This window comes from Ornithorhynchus anatinus, chromosome 1, assembly GCF_004115215.2.
Source record: "Ornithorhynchus anatinus isolate Pmale09 chromosome 1, mOrnAna1.pri.v4, whole genome shotgun sequence".
Lineage (NCBI taxonomy): Eukaryota > Metazoa > Chordata > Mammalia > Monotremata > Ornithorhynchidae > Ornithorhynchus > Ornithorhynchus anatinus.
Window position 1 is genome coordinate 170642619 of NC_041728.1, and position 18349 is coordinate 170660967.

At 42.1% G+C, this 18349-nt stretch overlaps 1 protein-coding gene and 1 non-coding gene across 24 annotated transcripts in view; one reads left to right on the forward strand and one right to left on the reverse strand.

The window, feature by feature from the left end:
* CLASP1 (cytoplasmic linker associated protein 1) overlaps positions 1 to 18349 on the forward strand; it is a 316975-nt gene that overhangs the window by 238304 nt on the left and 60322 nt on the right. For all 23 annotated transcript variants that reach the window (XM_029070008.2, XM_029070425.2, XM_029070041.2 and 20 more), the window contains one exon: positions 14951 to 15094. In XM_029070008.2, the coding sequence (XP_028925841.1) occupies positions 14951 to 15094 (144 nt within the window). The remainder of the gene's footprint in view (positions 1 to 14950; positions 15095 to 18349) is intronic.
* On the reverse strand, positions 8962 to 9089 carry LOC114816713. The gene has a single exon (XR_003764522.1). It is a non-coding gene; the product is annotated as a U6atac minor spliceosomal RNA (small nuclear RNA).

The window sequence follows — 18349 nt, forward strand, 5'->3', positions numbered from 1 at the left end:
ATCCAGTTCATAATTAATCTGTTAGAGTAGGCGGTCAAGTAAGTCAAACAGAAAATAGCAGTCAGTATTTATTGGCCACCCATTTATTGAGAATTTAGTGAGTTCATAATTAATCTGTTTCAGTAGATGGAAAAGTTAAATGGGGAGTAGTTCATTCAATCAGTCTTATTTATTGAGCGCTTACTATGTGCAGAGCACTGTACTAAGCACTTGGAATGTACAATTCAGCAACAGATGGACACAATCCCTGTTCAACAACGGGCGCTCAGTAGTCGTAGAATGCAGTGGTGGTTATTGAACGGCCTCTTGGTGTAGCGCTTGGTACCAAGCGCTTAGAAAGTACTGTACAATGTGTTACCTTCCCTGCCCACAAGAAGCTTCTACACTGAGAGGGGATACCAACATAAAGGAGAAGCAGTGTGGAGTAGTGGAAAAGAGCATAGACCTGGGAGTCAGAGGACCTGATTTCTAGTCCTGGCTCCACCGCTTGGCCGTTGCCTCTTCACTTGTTTTGATGCCTGCCTCCCCTCTTCTAGACTGTGAGCCTGTTGTGGGCAGGGATTGTCTCTGTTGCTGAAGTGTACTTTCAAAGCGCTTAGAACAGCGCTCTGCACACAGTAAGTGCTCAATAAATACAATTGAATGAATGAATGAATGCTGTGAGACCTGAAGCAAAGCCCCAACACCTGTCTGTGTCTCTGTTACCTCATCTGTAAAATGGGGATTAAGACTGTGAGTCCTGTGTGAGACAAGAACTGCATCCAACCCGATGAATTACCTTGTATCTACCCCAGTGCTTAGTAGAGTAACTGGCACGTAGTAAGATCTTAACAAATACCATAAAAAACAATACGTTGACGTCACCCAAGTAAGCCTCAGTCCCAAATGTAGAGAGTTTGAGCCTGAACATCCTTAGCAATACCTGAGTTTTGCACCAGAATCATCCCATAAATGTAACGTGGTTTTTGGGTCCTGAAGCAGAAGGCTCCCATCTGTGAAGGCCCTCAGTTGTCTTCCAAAAAAGCAGCTCAATTCCTTTCTGACCTAGTGGCTTTTTTCCAACAGTAACTTCAAGAAAAGCTGATACTTTGTCTTTGTGTGGCAGGGGTTCCAAATCTCTTTTGGCCATTGATGCCAATAAAACAAATATTATCAAGGCTTCCTATGCCAGGCATGGAAAGATTAGATGACTCATTTTGGTACATGGTGTGACATCCTTATATCAAACAATGCCAGCCTGTTTGCCCCTTGTGTGGCCATGAATTCTGCAAGTTACTTTCTTTTTCGTTTTTAAAACATCTTTTTGAAGAACTTGTCATAGGCTCGTTGTGGGCATTCATTCATTCATTCAATCATATTTATTGAGCGCTTACTGTGTGCAGAGCACTGTACTAAGCACTTGGCAAGTACAATACAGCAATAAAGAGGCAATCCCAGCGCACAACGGGCTCACAGTCTAGAGGTGGTGAGCCAGAAATCAATACAAGTGAACAGGCATCAATATAAATAAATAGAATTATAGATATATACATATAAACATAAGTGCTTGGGGCACAGGGGAGGGCAAAGGGAATGAGGGTGGGGCGGAAGAGAGTAGGAAAGTGGGGCTTAGTCTGGGAAGGCCTCTTGGAGGAGGTGTGCCTTCAGTAGGGCTTTGAAAGGGGAAAGATTGATTGGTAGATTTGAGGAGGGAGGGCATTCCAGGCCAGAGGTAGGACTTGGGCCAGTGGTCGACAGTGGGACAGGTGAGATCGAGGCCCAGTGAGAAGGTTAGCACCAGAAGAGCGGAGTGTGCGGGCTGGGATGTAGAAGGAGAGAAGGGAGGCGAGGTAGGAGGGGGCAAGGTGATGGAGAGCTTTAAAGCAGGGAATGGGTCTATTATATGGTTCTGCTGTACTCTCCCAAGCACTTAGTAAGGTGCCTTGCACACAATTAATGCTGAATAAATATAACTGATGTCCTAGCTGTTGGTTAGTGAAGCATTCAAGAAAGAAATCTTAAATACTATTCAATTAAGTAGCCTAAAGTTCACCAAGTTTTTCCACTCTGATTTTTTTTTTTTGCCTTCATATTCTTCTTGGTACTCAATAATGATGATGTTGATAATGACAATAATGGTGGCGATGATGATTATTATTTGTGGGTTCTCTTTTGATGTCTACCCCGTGTCTACATCCTCCCTCCGGTCTGCAATTCCTTCCCTGCTGTATCTTACAGACTACCATTCTCTGCATTTTAAAGGTCTACTAAAATTATCAATCCTCCAAGCGGCCTTCCCTGTCTAACCTCTCATCTCTCCACTCCTTCTCTGTCCCCTCTGTGTTGCCTATCCTCTTGAGTGTGTACCTCTGAAGCACTTTGATACTCATACCCTACCCTCAGCCCCACAGCACTTACGTACATATCTTTATACTCTGCCATTTCTCCATATCTGCAATGTGTCTATCTTCCCCTCTTGATTGTAAGAGAAAGACAAATATGTACAAATGAATAGGGAAATACATAAAAAGTATACATCAGTAACACAAGTGTTGAAGATAGGAATACAGTACTCAAGTGCTAAGATGGAGTTGAGCTGTCATAACTGGGACATTGAAAGACTTATTATTTTATTATTCATTATTATTTTTCAATTAATGTTATTGTTCTTAATAATAACAGTGAATTAATTGGGGAAGTCTTCCTTAAACTACATGAGTCTTCCTGGCACGTTAGTACACTATTCTTCTCATTCAGAATTTCTTTGGGGCTGAATGCTGAGGAGGGATATAGCCTACTGGTGCTGATAAGTATATTTAAATATAGTTAAAAAGAAAAAAACCTCTTCCCCTCAGGATTTCCCTGCCTTCCCTGTTCAGGTTTTTTCCCTTGCTTCCCCCAGCATGTCCTGTCACTAAGAACTCAAGTAAATTACAAACACCGTTTACTGCTCCTTCAGCATAAATAGTTATGACTCTGGACAATTAGAAGAATGTGTCACCTTTTTTTAAAAGCCATAAACATTTATCTTCTCTAAGTAAAGAGATCACTGAGTTTGCCAATTATCCCTTTTACTCCCCCCCATCCCCATCCCTACGCCTAATACTCCCAAACTTCAACTGATGTCCTTAGAGTGAGTGTGATCCTTATGGACCACTGGCATTCAAATTAATTTAATTAGCCTTTCTGTGAAGGCTTTAGAAATCGGAAGGTCTGAGTTACTTCTGGTCCAGGAAATCTCTTTTTATAATTAATCAATCAGTGGTATTTATTGAGCACTTTCTATGTGTCAAGATCTGTGCTTAGCTCTTGGGAAAGAACAATGCAGTAGAGTTGGCAGACATGATCCCTGCCTACAAGGAGCTTACAGTCTAGAAGGGGAGTCCAACATTAAAATCAATTACAGATAGGGAAGTTGGCAAATTATACGTTATGGGCAGAGAACATGTGTGCCAAATCTGTTGTATTGTGCTCTCCCAAGCATTTAATACAGTGCCCTGCACACAGTAAGTACTTAGTAAATATTCACCATGATGATGGTGAAAACAAGTGCTTTGAGTCTAGGGGTGGAGTGAGTATCAAAGTGCTCAGTAACAGAAGGCCTCATAGAGATGTGATTTTAGTGGGAATTTGAAGATTCATTCATTCGTATTATTGAGCACTTACTGCGCGCAGAGCACTGTACTGTTGAGATGTTGAGAGTGGTGGACCGTCAGATTTGAAGGGGAGATGGAGATTCAGGTCACGGGGAGGGTGTGACAAGGGGTCAGTGGCAAGACAGTCGAGATCGATGTATGATCAGGAGGTTGCCGTTAGAAGAATGAAGGGGGCCGCTGAGTTGTAGTTGAATTGTAGTTTTCGTTTGATATGGAGTTGGGCAACCATTGGAGGTTTTTGAGGAGTGGGAAGATAATATCAACCATTTTGGCAGAAAAATGATCCGAGCAAGCAGAATGAAGTGTGATATTTAGAGGGGAGAGGCTGATGCAGTAGATGGGATATGAGTGTTTGGAGTTACTAATTTCTTGCCACTCAGCATGCTAAGCTATGGTTAAGAATTTCCAAAGCTTTGGCCCACGGTATTGATCACAGCTGCCCCAGCCTATTTCAGATATTTTTGACAGCAGCATTTACAGCTTTTGATCCAAATTGAAGGGCTGAGTTATGTAATGCACTTTTTTATTTTGAAGGACTTGGTGATGTCTGCATTGGTCCTTCCGTAAACTTATTTCAGTTGAGGGATTTCTTCTGGGCAGTCAAAGGCCTGAAATAGAATATTCCTCCTTCACAAGCAGCCCCTCCCAATGCTGTCACCTTTTCCTTTGAATGGTATTTGTTAAGCACTTACTATGTACTATACTAATGACTGGAGTAGGTTGGACATAGTACATATCCCACACAGGACTCACAGTCTTCATCCCCATTTTACAGATGAGGTAATTGAGGCACAGAGAAGTAAAATGACAAGGTGACACAGCAGAGAAGAGGCAGAGCTTGAATTAGGACCCAGGTCCTTGTGACTTCCAGGCCTTTGCTCTATCCACTAGGCAACACTGCTTCTCAGTCACAGTGCTAAGAATAGGCAAGACTAGAGTTCAGGAGCAGTAAACATTTACTGAGAGTTTAGATCAGCATTGACATTTGGTCACATTAGAAAGTTGATTTCCTTTCAAAACAAATTACTAAACCCAGCCTTTTGAATTTAGCTGTATTGATCGGGTGGCAAGCTCAGAGAGCAACAACAAAAAAAACGCTTGCTATCCTTAGTCCTGTTTCCAAAACAGTGGCCCTCACTTTTTATTTGTTTTGAATCTGAAATTAGAGACCTGTAAGCCAGTCTAAATATTATCAGTGTATACTTAATAAAAAATACCTCTGGAAACGTGAAAAGCTGAAAAGCTCAGTCCAAAAAAAAAACTACCACCCAAAAGACAAAGATCAACTGGAGTCGCCTCTAGCAATCACATGTAAGACTATATGCATAATTACCTTCCTTCTTCAGGATTGTTGGATTTCTTCAAAGAAAAGCCCCGAATAATGATTCATTAATATAAGCTCCTTGAAGGCAGGGAGCAGGTCTACCAAGTCTATTGTATTTTCCCAAACGTATTCTCCCAAACGCTTAGTGCAGTGCTCAACACAGAATAAACACTCACTAAATACCATTGATTGATTGATTGTTAGTGGCCTCCTATTATTGTTATTAAGTGCAGTGGTCTCCAGAAAGGTCCTGTCCTCTGCCATAATCCGCAACCTTTCTAACGGTTATTCCGTTATCGTTGCTAAGGTCTCCGTCCATCTAGCTGATGATCTGCCTCTTTTTTTTTTGTTTTGTTTTCCTTGAACTTTTCGTAGTGTCTTCTCCAGAGAATTAGTCCTCCTGATTGTGTGTCCAAAGTATGCTAATCTAAATCGAGTCATTTGGTCTTCCAAAGACCATTTTGGTTAGGTGGCCTCCTAGTGATAGTGTCTAACGATTGCTCACCTGGTACCTTGCACTGTACTAAGCCTTGGGAAGCACAAAACAAAGAAGTGACACACTTTCTGCCCATAAGGAACAGCAGACAATATAATTGACAAGCACAGTAATCAAAATAAATATTTGAACGTTCATCTTTCTCATTCAACCCACATATTCGATCCATCAGCAAATTCTGTCGGTTCTACCTTCACATACTGCTAAGACACACCCTTTCCTCTCCATCCAAAGTGCTGCCACATTAATCCAAGCACTTATCCTATCCCACCTTGACTACGGCGTCAGCCCCCTTGCTGACTTTCCTGCCTTTTGTCTCTCCCCACTCCCGTCCACATTACATTCTGCTGCCCGGATCATTTTTTTTACAAAAAGTCAGTCCATATTTCCTCACACTTCAAGAACATCCAGTCGTGGCCCGGCCACCTCCATGTCAAACAGAAATGCCTTATACCAAAAGCTTTAAAGGAGTTAATCCCCATTCCCGCTCCTACCTCACCTCGCTGTTCTCCTACTACAACCCAGGCTGCACACTTCACTCCTCTAATGACAACCTACTAATTCTACCTCAGTCTTGTCCATCTTGCCACTGACCTCTTGCCCACGTCCTACCTGTGGCCTGGAATGCCCTCTGTCTTCATGACCAACAGATGATGATTCGCTCCACCTTCAGAGCCTTATTAGAAGCACATCTCCTGACTAAGCCCTCATTTCTTCTCCTACTTCCTTCTGTGTTGCTTTTGCCTGTGGATTTGCACCTTTTATTAATAATAATATTAAAATAATAATGGTATTTGTTCAGTGCTTACTATGTGCCAAGCACTGTTCTAAGTACTGGGGTAGGTACAAGGTAATCAGGTTGTCCCACATGAGGCTCACAGTCTTAATCTTCACTTTACAGATGAGGTAACTGAGGCACAGAGAAGTTAAGTGACTTGCCCAAGGTTACATAGCACACACGTGGTGGAGCCGGGATTGGAACCCACATCCTCTGACTCCCAAGCCCCGGCTCGTTCCACTAAGTAATGCTGCTTCCCATCCCTTTATTCACTCCTCTCCCAGCCACACAGCACCTATGTTTGCAACCATAATTTATTTATTAATATTAATGTCTGTAACCCCATCTGCACTGTAAGATCAATGTGGGCAGACAACAAATCTACCAACTCTGTTGTATTGTACTTTTCCAAGCGGTCACTGCTGTGGTCTCCACACAATAAGTGTGCAGTAACTACATTTAATTGATGATTGATTGTTCAGAGATGAAGGACAACTACACACATATGTGTGTGTGTTGTAACGGTATTGAGTGCCTACTTAAAGGAATCCACTGTATTAAGCGGTTGGGAAGTATAACAGAAACCCAAAACCCATTCCCTGCCACAAAGAGTTTACACTTTTAACGGAGGAGAGATGCAGAAATTTTGACCAAATTTCATTTTGTTCCAGCGAATACAATTTTGAAAAATTATGGCCTTGTGTAGAGAAACACAGGCTTTAGCCTGTACCCATCTTTCACCACAGCAGGCTAAAGTAAACCCTGTGTATTTCTTCACCCATCCAAGATGCACTTAATTCCAGATCATTATGCTTTGGACTGGTAGAATTCCAGAGAGCTACTGAAGAGTCGGGGCCCCAGAGGGTAATGGTCGGACTAAAAATGTGTGTGTGGTGTGAGAGTGTGTGTGAGCACAGTCTTTAAATAATGCAAATTTTTTTGTCTGATGAACCACAGAGATGGAAATAAGGCACACAGAGGTGCCCAAGCAAGCTAATCCACCCTAGAGGCGGATTAAGTTCCCCTTAAATTCTCCCTCTCCCATCCACATTTGGGCTGGAGGACTGACTCCCTGCCAACCCCTGTGTGAGTAACTCTGCTTGCGGCTCCAAGGTTTGCCATTTTGCAGAAGGCTGCATCCAAGACCCATCAGTCAATTATCTTCCCTTCTAGACCCTAAGATCGTTGAGGGTTCGGAATGTGTCTGTTATATTGTTCTGTTGTCCTCTCGCAAGTGCTTAGTACACGGCTGTGCACGCAGTAAGCATTACAGAAATAGACCGAATGGTATTGACTGAGCGCTTACTCTGTGCTAAGCACTATACTAAAGCACTTGGAAGTGTACAATAGAGTTAGTAGATGCGATCCCTGCCTTCAGGGAAACTGACTGAATAGTATTGACTGAGCGCTTACTCTGTGCTAAGAACTACACTAAGCACTTGGGAGTGTACAATAGAGTTTGATCCCTGCCCTCAGGGAATTTACAGTCTACCAGGGGAGAGAAACACTAAAGAAATTACAGTTAGCGGACTGAAACCGAGTTTGGCTGAGTTTGGAAAGAGCACAGGCCTAGGAATCAGAGGGTCCTGGGTTCTAATCCTGGTTCTGCCACTTGCCTGCTGTATGACCTTGGACAAGTCACTTAACTTCTCGGGGGCCTCAGTTTCCTCATCTGTAAAATGGGAATTCCATACCTGTTCTCCTTCCTACTTAGAGCGCGAGCCAGATTAACTTGTATCTACTCTGGTGCTTAGAACGTTGCTTGGCAGGCAATAAACGTTTAAGTACGATTATTCTTATTATTGATACAGATACAGACAAATCGCTGGTGTTATTATTGTTATTATTATTGATAATAATAACGCTAACAATTTATCCATATCTGTGTCGGGGGAGGGGATCGAGTGAGCGGATCTGACGGGCTCTGTACAGGAGTCTGGAGCATCGTAAAATGATGAGGGGGTGTCTCCCCCGATCAGACTCTAAGCCCGTCAGTGGGCAGGGATTGTCTCCATCTGTTGCGGAATTGTACATTCCAAGCGCTTAGTACAGTGCTCTGCACATAGTAAGCACTCATTAAATACTATTGCATGAATGAATGATTGAGGGCCAGAGACCACCATGTACTTTCTCCCAGGGCTTAGTACAGTGTTCTGCATATAGTAAGAACTTCATGAATACTCTTACTAATACTTAATACTCTAATACTTGGAGAAGCAGCGTGGCTTAGTGGAAAGAGCACGGGCTTGGGAGTCGGAGGTCATAGGTTCTAATTCATTCATTCATTCATTCAGTAGTATTTATTGAGCGCTTACTATGTGCAGAGCACTGTACTAAGCACTTGGAACGTACAAATCGGTAACAGATAGAGACAGTCCCTGCCCTTTGACGGGCTTACGGTCTAATCGGGGGAGACGGACAGACAAGAACAATAGCAATAAATAGAATCGAGGGGATGAACATCTCATTAAAACAATAGCAAATTAATAGAATCAAGGCGAGATGAGTACAGTGCTGAGGGGATGGGATGAGAGAGGGGGAGGAGCAGAGGGAAATGGGAGGAAAAGAGGGTTTAGCTGCGGAGAGGTGAAGAAGGGTGGTTGAGGGAGTAGAGGGAGAAGGGGAGCTCAGTGTGGAAAGGCCTCTTGGAGGAGGTGAGCTGTAAGTAGGGTTTTGAAGAGGGGAAGAGAATGAGTTTGGCGGAGGTGAGGAGGGAGGGCATTCCAGGACAAAAACTTGGTTAGATGCCACGAAGTAGGTGGCAATGCCTTAGCCATATGTGTGTTGTAAAGGCCACTGGGACCTTTTCCATCCTTCTCAAGGGGAGTGCTAACCTTCTCTCCTTTCATACAACACAATCCTAATCCTAGCTCTGCCACTTGTCAGCTGTGTGACTTCGGGCAAGTCACTTAATTTTTTCTGTGCCTCAGTTACCTCATCTGTACAATGGGGATTAAGACTGTGAGCCCCACATGGCACGACCTGATTACCTTGTATCTACCCCAGTGCTTAGAACAGTGCGTGGCACATAGTTAACACTTAACAAATGCCATCGTTATTACTTTTTTTAATAAAGTATTTTAATATGCAAGACAGTCTTCATCAAACATAGAGGAAGACTGTGCCTCCGAGCTGGTGAAATCAACAACTCAGATAATAAACTTTTGCTTTAAGTTTCCCACCATGATTCTGGCATATTGTCAGGTACACTCGAGTGATCAGAAACACTGTAAAATGCAAGAAGTAATTCCTGCTGCTGGCATATTGCGGCTTTCTTTTGGTATGTAAATCCTCTGTTTCTGACAGTAGCTCTGTGCACCAGGTTGTTGTCAAAATGGACTTGATGTCATCTTCTAGTCATTTTATGCCAACAGTAACTTGGGTGCTGAAGGAGAATTTGGCTGTGGGAAACAGCTACGTGTGAAAATGAGGGCTTAACGAGAATGGGGCCTCACCACATTTTAATGGGCTCTTGGGCAAGTCACTTAACTTGTCTGTGCCTCAGTTCCCTCACATGTAAAAATATGGATTGAACTGGAAGCCCCATGAGGGACATGAACTGTGTCCAACCTGGTTATCTTGCATCTACTCCAGAACTTAGAACGGTGCCTGAGATATAGTTAGCTCTAAACAAATTATATATTCATCATTCATTCATTCATTCATATTTATTGAGTGCTTACTATGTGCAGAGCACTACATTAAGCGCTTGGGAGAGTATAATGCAACAGTAAATATATATCATATATTAAGATCAGGGACCTCTTTTTCTTCAGAGATTTTGTGCCAGCCGGAGGAGTTTGTGGATTCCGCATGGATTTTATTGGTTTTTAATTAAAGTCCTGGTACATTTCTGTGGACTTCCTGTTTTACCAGTTCACACTTCTTTTTTGATTATGTTTTGTTTGGGCAGACTTTCCTCTCTATCTGATATTGCAAGGGGGCAGTGGAGGGCATTTTCACTAGGGAATCGTTTCTGAAACACTGAGGAAAAAGTATATACACGGAATTTATCCCAGTTTAGGAAAATCAGGTTTTTGTTGTCAATCATTCAATGATTTATTCAGTGCTTACTGTGTGCAGGGCACAATACTAAGCGCTTGGGAGAGTACACTGTAACAGAGTTTGTAGACATGTTCCCTGTCCACAGTGAGCTTTGCAATCAATCAGTGTTATTGATTGAGCACTTACTTAGTGCAGAGAACTGTAATAAGCACTTGGGAGAGTCCAGGTGCGTAGTATAGTGCTCTGCACACAGTAAGCACTCAATAAATAAGATCGAATGATTGATGCATCACAACTGAGTGGGTCAACCTGATCTCTGCCCACATTTCAGGGAGTAAATTATGGGGTCATTGAAGGAGTGGCCATCTGCTGTGGGATAAGCCCATAGAGCTTCAGATAATGGGATTTCAGCTCCCAAAGGTTTGCCACCAAAAATACCAAGAGTGTCGAGATGAAAGATGAAGGCGGGGAAGATGAATGGATCCAGAAAATGCTTACAGAAATGATGTGTTTTTGGTCAAATGGTATTCTGGAAGTTAAATTTTTGGAAGGTATATTCTCAAAGAGGACTGAAGAAACTAAAGTGTATTCATACCGTAAAACCCATATCCAGAGTTTGATGTCTTGTTTTTTGCTCTTTGATCAACGTTATCCCCTTTCCTATTTGTCAGTCTCAGCTTCAGCAGGGTCGGTTAGGTGAGGATTTCCCAACTAGGTCAGCTACAGCTTCCTGTGGGCCCGGAGAAGGAAACTTGGAAGAAAAATGTAAACAGGTAGACCGAAAGCGATGCACACCTTATTAAAAGATACACTTTCTGTTTGCATTCTAGATTCCTAATACAAACTGGTTTTGTGGAGAGATGGCAAAGATTGTGATGAGAACTAAACTATTGTTCTGATACTTTGTGTCTGCGTGTGGCTCTTTTTGTTTGCTTGTAGTATGCTGATTTATTATTAACTGTTTTCGAAATTGAATAGTCAGGGTGGAATTTAAGTTTTTCTTATAAAATCCAGGAGAAAAAGGAAAAATTTCATTCCTGAATTGGCAGATGTCACTTTGGGCATAGAAAAGCCCCCAATTAGAGGTTGATAACTAATTTCTTAATACAATGAAGTGGTCCTTTCTTCCAAATGCAGAGAATTCTGGAATCTCCAAGGAGTGAGTCGGAGGGCAAATCCTTAATGAACTACAGCTCTCAGAGTAACTGGGAAGGAGCTGATTTTGATACTCTTTCAAAGATTGCATTTTTTTCCCCTCACCATGCCCCGTTTCCAAAATTAGCACTTGACCATTCCCCTGAACTGTGAAACTATAATATTTTGGGACTTCAATGTGGCATTTCATGTAATTTCCTCATTTTCTCTCCTATGAAAGAGCAGAATTCTCTTTGTTACTCCATTTGGAGCCTTTTGACCAAGCTGAGTCTTCTGAGAATGGTGTTCTGTCAGTAAAAGCAAGATTAGAGAGTGTGAGGGCCAGTGCCAGTCTGTGGATATTTAAGTACAGGGGGAAATTGGGTGGGGAAACACGTTATAGGAAAATGTGGCCAGCCTGGCAGTGGGAAAGAAGTGAAGTTCATCTTGGAGCCCTTTTGGCAAGACGGTGAGCAACAAATCAGTGTTATCACACTGCTTAATTTTACTACCCATGTCATAAGATTGCCCAAAGATACTAACAGGAACCTCTAATGAGCTCTCTTTTCTAATTCATTAATCATGAATGTTGCATGAAGGTTTTAAGAATATGTGTTTTCATCTCTCGTTGGGTGTTTGGAATTATTTCCCGAAAGGAGGGTAATAGCTCAATTCTCATGCTTTCTTTTTTTTCCATCTTATCTCTTAGGGTCCAGCAGAAAATTTAAATCCAACCCAAATGGATTTACAACTCTTATTTTCAGTGTTTTTTTTAATCTCGTGTCTGATGTAGGAGGTTTCGACAGGGCCCCCATTTATTAGGAAGATTTGAGGTTTCAATTTCCACATCTTTAGGGCCCACTTATCCAATTAGAAGGATGTTTTGTTTTTTCTTATAAGTGTGAAGTGTCACTCTGTAAGCTGTATTTAATAAGATTTGGTCATTTTACCTAAAGAACCTTATGTTTCATTTGATAGGATTGCCCATTTTGTTGCTGATAGTTTTTTCATTCTTTCTTCAGTCATATTCATTGAGTTCTTACTGTGTGCAAAATACTGAGTTAAAATTTCAACCTGCCAAACAGTGTCCTATTGTTGGAAATCCTCTTTTTTAATCAATCCATCAATGATCTTTATTGAGTACTTCCTATGGGCAGCGTTTGGGAGGATACAGTACAACAGAGTTGGTAGACATGTCCACCTCCCACAAGGAGCTTATAGTCTAGAGGGGAAGACAGACATGAAAATGAATGAGTGAATTTGTACATAAGTGCTTTGTGGCTAAGGGTGGGGTGAATATCAAATGTGTAAAGGATATAAATGCAAGCGCATAGATGATGCAGGAGAGAGAGGGATTTGGGGAAAAGAGGCCTTAATATCCTTAAAAATCCTGCAAATCCAAGTCCTGTCTAGATAGATTTGAACGAAGCATTATTTTATTTGACAAATATGAGAAATAGTTCAAAGAATTACCCAAGATGGTTCAGTTTATGAGTTCCTTGAACCATAGTCCCCCTCCCAAGCAGGGTACCTCTTGTCCATTCTTCAGCCGACATGTTTTCAGTTTACAAGACGAGTAGGCTCAGTGGTTGGGATTGGTTGTGTGTCTTTTCCTGGGAAAAATGAGGATTTCTCAAATCTAGTGGTATAGTGGGTACAGCTCCAGTAGAGAGGAAGCATCTTATAAACTCTTCAGTGGTAGGTCAAAATGAAGTAGAAAGATAAGTCCCAATTTTTTTTTAATTGCTATATGATTTTTTCCCTCACTGCTGTTTGTTTAGTTGTCCAATTTTGCTGCTACTAATGAACCCAACAGCTGAAAGAATCATTTCCAAAATTGGAGAGCCTCCCCTTCCCCATTTGTAGATTTTGCTGGATTTTATAATGTGTTCTCTGCTGAAATGGCACTGCACAATGGAGACATATTGAAATGACACAGTCTTCATTGTTTTGCAACTTTTCCTTTCTAAAAAATGATTTTTTCTTGATCGGGTGTGTTCTATTGTGGTGAGGCAACATTCATTTTTTACAATGATCAGAAATTCACTGCCCTTGGGTTCTCCAGGATGGGCAGACTTCCCTCTTGTGATTCAGTGTGAATTTTCAAGGAGCCAAGGACTATGGGGAAAAGTTGATTTTTTTCCCATTCCATGAGAAATACTTTCTTACAAAATCTCAGTATTCTCAGGACTTTTCCTTGTACTTTGACCATTCTAATATGTCATTTTTACCAGAACTATTTTCTTATCCCAACACATCATCATTGTGATTATAATGATTTTTGGATTGGTTTATAACATATATATATATATATATATATATATATATGACTTATAATGATTTATGGTAATAATTGAAATCATTTGGAATGTTCCTATTATGAAATGCCCCTCTGGACCATCAATTCTACAAAAGTTCTCTCAAGCAATTTTCCACTTCACAACTGGAAATACTTCCAAAAGAATATCTTGTATATTGTAATACTTGGAAACTGAGAGTCCATTTTCATAGTATTACAATCTCATTACTGTTTTTAGTGTGACTGAGTTTCACCTTTCTGGAAAAGGTGTAAGATTTGTTAGATTCCCCAAGTGGATTTCCAAAATTATAAAACTGCAGTTTGATCTTGAGGGGATTTTTCTTATCAAGGCACATATCACTTGAGATTTTTTTTTAATCTATGAGTCAGTCAATCAGTGGTATTTATTGAGCTCTTACTGTGTGTGGAGCACTGTATTAAGCACTTGGGAGAGTACAGTGGGAAACAGCCTGGCTAAATGGGGAGAGCACAGCCCTGGGAGTCAGAGGACCTAGGTTCTAGTCCTGTTTCTGCCACTGGTCTGCTGTGTGACCTTGGGCAAGTCACTTACCTTCTGCCTTCCTCAGTTACTTCATCTGTAAAATGAGGGTTAAGATTGTGAGCCCCATGTGGGACAAGGACTGTCCAACCTGATTAGCTTGTATCAACCCCAGAGCTTAGTTCAGTGCTGGGCACATAGTAAGCATGTAACAAATACCATTTAAAGAAAAACAACCAAAACAGAGTTGGTAAGACAGGCTAGCAGTGAAATTTATAATGAAAATAGCATAGTACCGGAAGGTGCCATTTCAGATCTTTAGGTCAAGTGCAATTGCACTTATCCCGCCTCCCAGCTGTTTTCTACTACTTAGCTATCACCTTCATCCCCAGAAAGACTTCTATTCACTGCACACTCTACCTAAATTAACTGCAAAAAATCAAATGTTTCTAAAAGTTTGGGAGCAGTCCGTAGCCCATACGATATGCTGAGACCGTGTTATTTATGTATCTGAGTTTTTTTTTCCCTCAGAGCAGTGGCTTCTCAGCTGGGAGCATCATTTTGCATAAAATCTAAAGAGCATAAAGGGCACAAATCTGCAGAAGGGAGAGGGAATAGGGGTGATCAAAAGATTAATTTGAGGGGTGATTTTTTTAACTTAGGTCTGAATTGCTGTTTCTTTTTGTAGATGTGTGGGGACTCTGTTGTACAAGGATTCACTTTCTCTTCCCATGAGCTGTTGAAACTTGAATAAATAATGACTGGATTTTCTTCTTCTAGGCTGCTCAAATCGTGCTGATCTCGCTGTTTGAACTGAACACTCCCGAGTTTACCATGTTACTTGGTGCCTTGCCCAAAACATTCCAGGACGGGGCCACTAAGCTTCTACATAACCACCTCAAGAACTCCAGCAACACTAGTGTGGTGAGTGACTTGAGCTGCTCTTCTTTGGGAAACCCATTTGGAATTCTCCAGCTAAATGGTTATTTCAGGGAAGCCATTGAAAGCCTCCTCCTTGGCTTTCAGTGATCTGGTAATATTAACTTTTCTTTAGGGGCTGGACAGATTGCCAAAGTTTCCTTCCCTTCTCCTCTGCACTGGCTTCCCTTTACTCCCTTCTCTCAAACCCAGGCTTAATCCTCCTGAAGATAGATACTGTCACATCTCTAGAGGGACTGAAAAGCGAGTGCTGAGTTGTAATAATAATAATAATAATTGTACTAATTGGTAAGCACTTATTATGCACCAAGCACTGTCCTTAGCACTGGAGGAGATACAAGGTAATCGGGTCCCACATGGGAGCTCAGAGTCTAAAAAGGAGGGAGAACAGGTATTGAATCCCCATTTTGCAGATGAGGGAAGAACTGAGGCCTAGAGAAGTTAAGTGATGTGCCCAAGGCCACCCAGTAGGGATGTGGCAGGACCGGGGAGTAGAGCCCAAGAGAAGCAGCGTGGCTCAGTGGAAAGAGCCCGGGCTTGGGAGTCAGAGGTCATGGGTTCGAATCCCAGCTCTGCCACTTGTCAGCTGTGTGACTGTGGGCAAGTCACTTTACTTTTCTGTGCCTCAGTGACCTCATCTGTAAAATGGGGATTAAGACTTTGAGCCTCACGTGGGACAACCTGATTACCCTGTATCTACCCCAGCGCTTAGAACAGTGCTCTGCCCATAGTAAGCGCTTAACAAATACCAACATTATTATTATTATTATTATCCTCCGACTCCCAGGCCCATGCTGTTTCCACTAAGCCACACTGCTGTTCTTCTGCCTCAAGTGATTGGGAATATTGTTAAGAGTCCTTGAGATGATCAGGCCAGAGATGTGATATGTTTCCCGAGCCACGCCTAATCACGTGGCTAAAATCCACCGTCGGGAGGAATCCTCTTCAAACACAGGGCGCATCTCTGTTTCCCTGCTAATGGTGGGAGGGCAGAAGACTCCACAGAGGAGAAGTCAAAAGATAAAGCAGCGTGAGCTAGAGTTAAGAACACAGGCCTAGCAGTTAGGGGACCTGGGTTCTAATGTCAACTCTACCAGTTGCTCACTGCGTGACCTTGGGTAATCCATCAGTCAATCAGTGGAATCGAACAGTCAATCAACTGTATTTATTGGGCACCTCCCATGTGCAGAACAATGTATTTAGCGCTTGGGAGAGTACAGTAAACAGAGTTGGTAGGTTCAGTTCCTGCCCTCAAGGAGTTGACAATCTCATGAAGTCACACACCTTCTCTTTGCCTCAGTTTTCTCAGCTCTAAAATTAGAATGAAGTTCTCCTTTCCCTAGGCTGTGAGCCCCTCATGTAGGACAGAAACTGTCCAACTTAGTTATTGTCTATCTACCTCAGCACTTAGTACAGTTCCTGGCACCTACTATGCACTTCACATATATCATTATAATTATTATTGATATAAATACTAATATTACTAATAATTAAACCCTCTTTTCCCCAGCTCACTCTCCCTTCAATGTTGACTATGCACTTCAGTCTGTGACCTTTGGATATTTGATATTCATCCCAACCCCAATCCCACAGCACTTATGTGCATATGTAGAAATTACATATTATAAATTATTCATATTCATATTGGGAAGCAGCGTGGTGTAGTGGATAAAACACGGGCCTGGGAGTCAGAAGGCCATGGCTTCTAATCCCAGCTCTCCCATTTGTCTGCTATGTGACTTTGGGCAAGTCACTTCACTTCTCTGATCCTCAGTTACCTCATCTGTAAAGTGGGGATTGAGACTGCGAGCCCCAAGTGGGACAGGGACTGTGTCCAACCCGATTTGCTTGTATCCACCCCAGTGCTTAGTACAGTGCCTGGCACATTGTAAGTGCTTAACAAATACTATAATAATTACTATTATAGTAATGTCTGTCTCCCCCTCTAGACTTTAAGGTTGTTATGGACAGGGAACATATCTGCTAATTCTGTTGTATTGTACTATCCCAAGTGCTTAGTTCAGTTCTCTGCAGATAGTAAACACCCAACAAATACGATTGGTTGGTTGATTGAATTCATTTCAACCTCTGTCCTTCCCCACCCAGTTTCCATCCGAACAGCGACAGAACCACACAGAAAGGACTTTTCTATCTCCTGATTTCCCTCCAGTGCAAATGTTGATAAACAGAGCATTCATTCAGTCATATTTAATAAGCGCTTACCCTGTGCAGAGCCGTGTACTAAACACTTGGGAAAGGACAGTACAACAATAAACAGTGACATTCCCTGCCCACAACAAGGTCACAGTCTAGAAGCGAGACAGACTGCAATACAAATAAATAAAATGACAGATATATACATTAAGTGCTGTGGGGATGGGAGAGGGCGGAAGGGCAAAGGGAGAAAGTCAGGATGACGCAGAAGGGAGTGGGAGATGAGGAAAAGTGGGGCTTAGACTGGGAACAGTGATTGAAGGGGAGGGAAACAGTGAATTGGGGCAGATCTGTAGGTTGGATCATTCCCGACGTTATCCTAGAACACACTTTGCCTCACAGGTGCCCAGGCCATATTTATCATCAGAAAGTCATTGATAATCGAGAGACCTGAGTGCTGCATCCCATCAAGGGCATGCTGTCAAGGTATACCAGCTTCCAGGGTGTAGCCTGACACTCTGATTTCTTTAACTCTCTGGTTGCAAAGTAAGGTTAAGAAAGCATCCCATTTTCATAAAGTGGGACACTTAGTTCTTCTGAAACCTAAAGGTTACATTCTCACGAAACCCCAGATTAAGGATGACTCAGTTTGTAGTACTCACTGTGCTCGCAACTGGATAGGTGGAGATGCTTAGGTAATCAGACCATTTCTTCCATGCTCTTTCTATACAAGTCAGTTTTTTTGTTGATTTTTTTTAAATGCTATTTGTTAAGTCTGTACTATATGCTAGGCACTGTTTATTCAATCGTATTTATTGAGTGCTTACTGTGTGTAAATTACTGTTCCTAACGCTGGGGTAGATTCAGGCTAATCAAATTGGACATTGTCCCTGTCCCAATTTGGGGCTCACAGTCTTAAACCCCATTTTACAGTTGAGGTAGCTGAGGCCCAGAGAGGCGAAGTGGCTTGCCTAAGATCACACAGCAAAGAGGCAGAACCGGCATTTGAACTCAGGTCCTCCTGATTCCTAGGTCTGTGCTCCATCCACTAGGTCCCTCAGCATCTCAGTTCCATTTTGGCTTTCT